Source organism: Silene latifolia, chromosome X, assembly GCF_048544455.1.
Source record: "Silene latifolia isolate original U9 population chromosome X, ASM4854445v1, whole genome shotgun sequence".
NCBI classification, from domain to species: domain Eukaryota; kingdom Viridiplantae; phylum Streptophyta; class Magnoliopsida; order Caryophyllales; family Caryophyllaceae; genus Silene; species Silene latifolia.
The window spans coordinates 20,538,951-20,543,996 of NC_133537.1; the positions used below are offsets into that span (position 1 = coordinate 20,538,951).

The 5,046-nt window shown below is 29.8% G+C and overlaps 1 protein-coding gene across 1 annotated transcript; it reads left to right on the plus strand.

Moving 5' to 3' along the window:
- The first annotated feature begins 3,856 nt into the window (after positions 1–3,856).
- Positions 3,857–4,827, plus strand: LOC141621275 (uncharacterized). The gene is made up of 2 exons (XM_074437904.1): positions 3,857–4,335; positions 4,739–4,827. Exons 1-2 carry the CDS (start codon positions 3,874–3,876, stop codon positions 4,772–4,774), a joined length of 498 nt encoding a protein of 165 aa, XP_074294005.1. The 5' UTR covers positions 3,857–3,873; the 3' UTR covers positions 4,775–4,827.
- Positions 4,828–5,046: the final 219 nt, after the last annotated feature.

Below are 5,046 nucleotides of genomic sequence, written 5' to 3' on the forward strand. Positions count from 1 at the left end.
TTTTAGATTTTATTTTGTATGAATAAAATTGCCTTAACTTATTTAGATTATAAATTTTCAATTCACAATAAGTATTATTGTTAACTTCACTACTCTTGCAATTAATATTGATGCATTCATGACACGCTTATATTGTTGTTAATTTTACCACTACCGCTTGTAGTTATATTATTTTTATTACTAATATTAATTCATTTATGACGCTGCTAATTCTGTTACCTTCAGAACCTTTTTTTGGTCCTTTTTTGGTACTATTGTTACTTTTATTCTGTTTCATCTTTCAAATCCACTAGGTAGTATCTCGCGCTTCGCACGCCCTGTTTTAAAATTTTATTATTATAATTGAAGAAAAATAATATAATTCGTATATAACCTTTAATTTTTTTTACCTATAAATAAAAATAAATTAATTTTTTTCTCAAATTTTATTTTTTTAGGTTTAAGTTCAGTGTTTTAAAATAAAATTCATATAATTTTAAGTAAACTAATACTAAGTTATAGTTAATTACGCATGATCAACGTTTTACAAAAAAAATTGTAACTGATCAAATTATCACATTAATTAAAATAAAATTTATTCGAATAATGCAACAATCAATATTAAGGTATCAAATTATATCATTTCACGATACGTTATGTTCCAAATCAGTTAAAAGATTTATTCAAAATGATGTGAATATAATTTTATGCAATTTTTAATTTTGTATGTATAACGTTTGATATTTATGTATCAAACATATATGGCCCAAAATAAACTTATTCAAATGTTTTGGTTGTGTCTTACATGTGCTATGTGTCAAACATATCTATCAGAAATTTGCACCTTTTGTTTTTTTTAACAACTATATATAACGATGTTTATCACGTATCATTTTTATAAGATAACGTATAAAATATTTAAATAAAAGTAATATCTAGTTTGTCATAACTAATGTTTTGTTCTTGACGTATACATATTTAACTAAAGATATTAAAGAAAAATCTAATGTGTATTTTACTTTTTCATGTTGTTTATATAATAGGGTTTTTCTACATGATACCCTTGTACTTATTCGAATTCTATGTGATACCCCTCGTTTTTCAAAAATACCCGTGGTACCCCTAAACATGATAAAAACATCTTAAAATACCCAAAATGCTCTAATCCGCCTCTTTAGAATGTTTAATTTACACATTTTTTATTGATTTTTTTGGCAATAATTTGTCATGTCATTAACATAAACATCGTCTACTCAATTGTAAACATATTTTCTTTACAAAATATAACATATTAAAACGTGATTTTTAGTAGATTGGGTATTTTTAGAACATTTTACTATATTTAGGGATACCACTTATATTTTCAAAAATATAGGGGTATCAGGTAGAATGCGAAGAAACACGGGGTATCACGTAGAAAAATCCTATATAATATTATATTACATAATAATCATTACTTTTCTTTTAATTATTCAAACTCATTCGTGATCACTGTGTACATACATACTCGTTATCATAGTATTTAAACCTCTCAAAATCTCATATGTATTCATTTTGTCGAAATATAATTTTTTTCGTTCCCACACTATAAAAACTTATATCTTAGTAGTTTTTTTTTTAAGTTTTGTTTTTAATATATACAATGACTCTTTAAAATATATTTTTCTTAATAAAATTAATGGTCTAAGTTTTATAACTTTCTCAAAATATTTTTTTACGTAAATGTGAAACATTGTAAGATGCTCACTTTAATCATCTCTACATATCAAATTATGTTAATAAATATAATGAAAAGTATACTCGATTGAAAGCATTTTTTGCAATGAACGTTTTTATTTATAATTTAAAATTTTTATCAAAATATTTTTTTTTAATAAATTTATAATCAAATCAACGTAATTATTTAATAAAATTTTATAATAAAATTTATTAAATTATAATTAATATTTACTGAGATTTACGCTGCATTTATTATGTTTATATTTAATGTTCAGCTGTAATTAATACTCGTATTTAATTCTGGGTTGACACGTGTCGGATTCACAGCGTTTCAACCCATTTATATATATATATATATATATATATATATATATATATATATATATATATATATATATATATATATATATATATATATATATATATATATATATAGGAATGAGATCATGTGAGTATTAGTTATATATTTGAGGATTGAGGATTAATACTATGATAGGTATTTAGGGTGGAAACAAGGAAGGGCAAATTTGTAATTTAACAACGGTTGCCTATATAAACTACGTTTTACAATAACCGTTATTTCCTCCTTTTTCTTCTTCTCCTTCAACTTCTCTCTCTCGTAGCTTCTTCCTCCATTGTTGGTGGAAAACCCTAGAATTTAGGTGTCATCTCCGTTTTTCGTCGTCATTCTTCACAATTATCATATTATTCCAATTAGTTCGTTTGTTCAGATACGTAATTGGCGTTTTTAAATCCCTAAATTTAGAATTCGTCCTAACATTACTCTGTTTGTTCTTCTTTCGTTTCTATAATTTGAATTTCATCTTGATTTTGTTTGTTATTTTCAATTTAATTTTGTGTTTCCTAAAATTGATGACGTTTTTGTTTTATTTACGGAGTTTTTCTTGCTCATTCTTCACAATTATCATATTATTCCAATTATTTCCTTCGTTCAGGTACGTAATTGCCGTTTTTCGTCCTTATGTTTCGCCTTCGTTCTTATCTTACTCTGTTTGTTCTTATTTATTTCTTATTTTCAATTTAATTTTGTGCTTCCTTAAAATTCGGTACGTTTTTGTTTGATTTCCAGGTTTTCTGCTCAAATCTCTGCGTCTTCAATCTTCATTGCGATGTCTGGTATGTTATTCTTCTTAATTTTGTACTTTCAAGCGTATTCGAAATTTCTGCGTATTCTCTCTTTATTTTGTATTTTCAAACTTTCAATCACATGTTCGTCATACTTTTGGTACATATTTTTTGTTCATTGACGTTCTTATTTTTCTCAATATGTGATATTGTTTTGTACACCTGGTGATATTGTTTATGTTGATATGTACCATTGTATATTCACGTTTGTGATGGGACAGCGAGAGCCACTTTGTATAATAACGATCGGTGTCTTTGGAATAAAGTGGGTTTGCGTCTTTGTCTTCAAACATGCTAAGCGCAGATATTGCATGTGGCATATCATGCAAAAGCTTGCGATAAGGTTGGGCTGCAATTTCGAGAGAGACTGATTTTGTCACCGTTTGAATGCTATTGTTTGGGATCGAGTTAGAACCTCTTGAATTTGAAGAAAAGTGGTGTCGGTTGGTCAATGAGCATAATCTTGACGGTAATTCCGGTTGTCAACCATGTTTAGAAAAAGGAGGAAATGGATCCGACTTATTTTCGTGATGTTCCTATGGGTTGTCTATTACGAACAACTCAACGTTCGAGAGTCGAATAATTTTTTCAAGCGTTTTGAAAATGCACATGGTACACTTGTTGAATTCTTGATGCGGTTTCAAAGTGCCATTGATGTCTGACGCCATACTCAAAAACAACTTGATAGAGACGATGATTGTACTCTTCCACAATTAGCGACTTCTCTTAAGTTGGAAGCTCATGCTTCCAAGGTTTATACAAATCTCGCTTTTCAGATTTTCAAGTAGAAGCTTCGCTTCTATTTGTTCCCTTAGTGTTGGTGGCTTCACACCACCTGCAAACGGTGTAGAATTAATTGGTATTCTTTGATGCGTAACGCAGAAGACCTACCAAGTCGTCTACAATTCTCTAACGAATGACGTTGAATGTTCTTGCAAGTTGTTCAACAGGAAGGGTATTATTTGTAGACACATTATCCCGGGTTTACTCGGAAAACAAGTCCACACTTTGCCCGATAAATACATTCTTATGCGGTGGACCAAGAATGCACATAAGATCCCTCTTTATGGTCCACATGGTGAGTTAATTGAGGATTTTGATGCCACTGATTTACGAAAGATGGAAATGTGCAAGTTATGGTCAGAGTTCTACGCGACCATCAGTGTGCTCAAGAATGTGTCTACGAAGGACATCACTGATCTTGTTGACACCCTTAAACAATTCAGGGTGAAACTCAATCTGCAATCAGAGTCAATGACCAAAGAGCAGGAGTTGGAGATGCTTCTTGGGTGCAGTTCCTCAACTGAGGTGAGGATTTTACCACCTCGTCAGGCAAAGAACAAGGGTAGCGGGAAGAGAATGATCTCCAAAAAGCAACCATGCATAGCTAAAGCGGAGAAGCCTAAAAGGCTTTGTCGTAATTGCAAACAAATGGCTCACCATGATAAACGTAACTGTCCTAATGCTTTTGTACCTGATGCCGACAATAAGGTATGTTCACCATGAACAGTCTATGTATGAAACTTTTTATCTATCTTTGTATGGTCACGAGTCGAAACAATACCACATGTTATTTAAAATAATATCACATCTTATACTAAACAGTATCACTATTTGTGATACGGAATGTGATATTATTTGAGGATAACTTGAGAATGTGTCAACACATCTGTCTCAACTTTCTTTTATATTTTCCTGGTAATTTTAGAAACAATACCACATCTTGTTAGAAATAATATCACACTTTTGTAGTACACAGTATCACTGTTTGAGGATAACAGAATGTGATATTGTTTGTAATTGTTCTGAGATAGAAACAATATCACACTTCATTTGAAATAATATCACTCCTTATATAAAATAATATCACTGTTTCACCTTTTTGTATTTTCAGGGTAGTTCAGATGAGGATGATGCTGATGATGGTTGATCGGTCGAAGGAGTTTTTGTTGATGGCGCTCATTAATTATAGCAGCAGCAAATAGATGACATTCTTTATGACTAGTATATTAATATAGACCACAACATTCATTAAAGTATAAATTATACTTTATTTTATATAGAAAGTACTCGTACTCGGAGAATATTTGATTATTTTATTTGTCTCAGTTGTCTTGTTTTTGTATTTTTTGATACTGAGAAACAATATCACACCTTACATTTATATATTTCACATCTTACTCTAAACAGTATCACTACATC

Excerpts from the sequence above, each read along its gene's own strand:
- LOC141621275 (XM_074437904.1), top strand. The coding sequence starts at position 3,874 with ATGCGGTGGACCAAGAATGCACATAAGATCCCTCTTTATGGTCCACAT. Across the intron at positions 4,336-4,738 it reads TACCTGATGCCGACAATAAG|GGTAGTTCAGATGAGGATGA; the intron begins GTATGTTCACCA and ends TTGTATTTTCAG.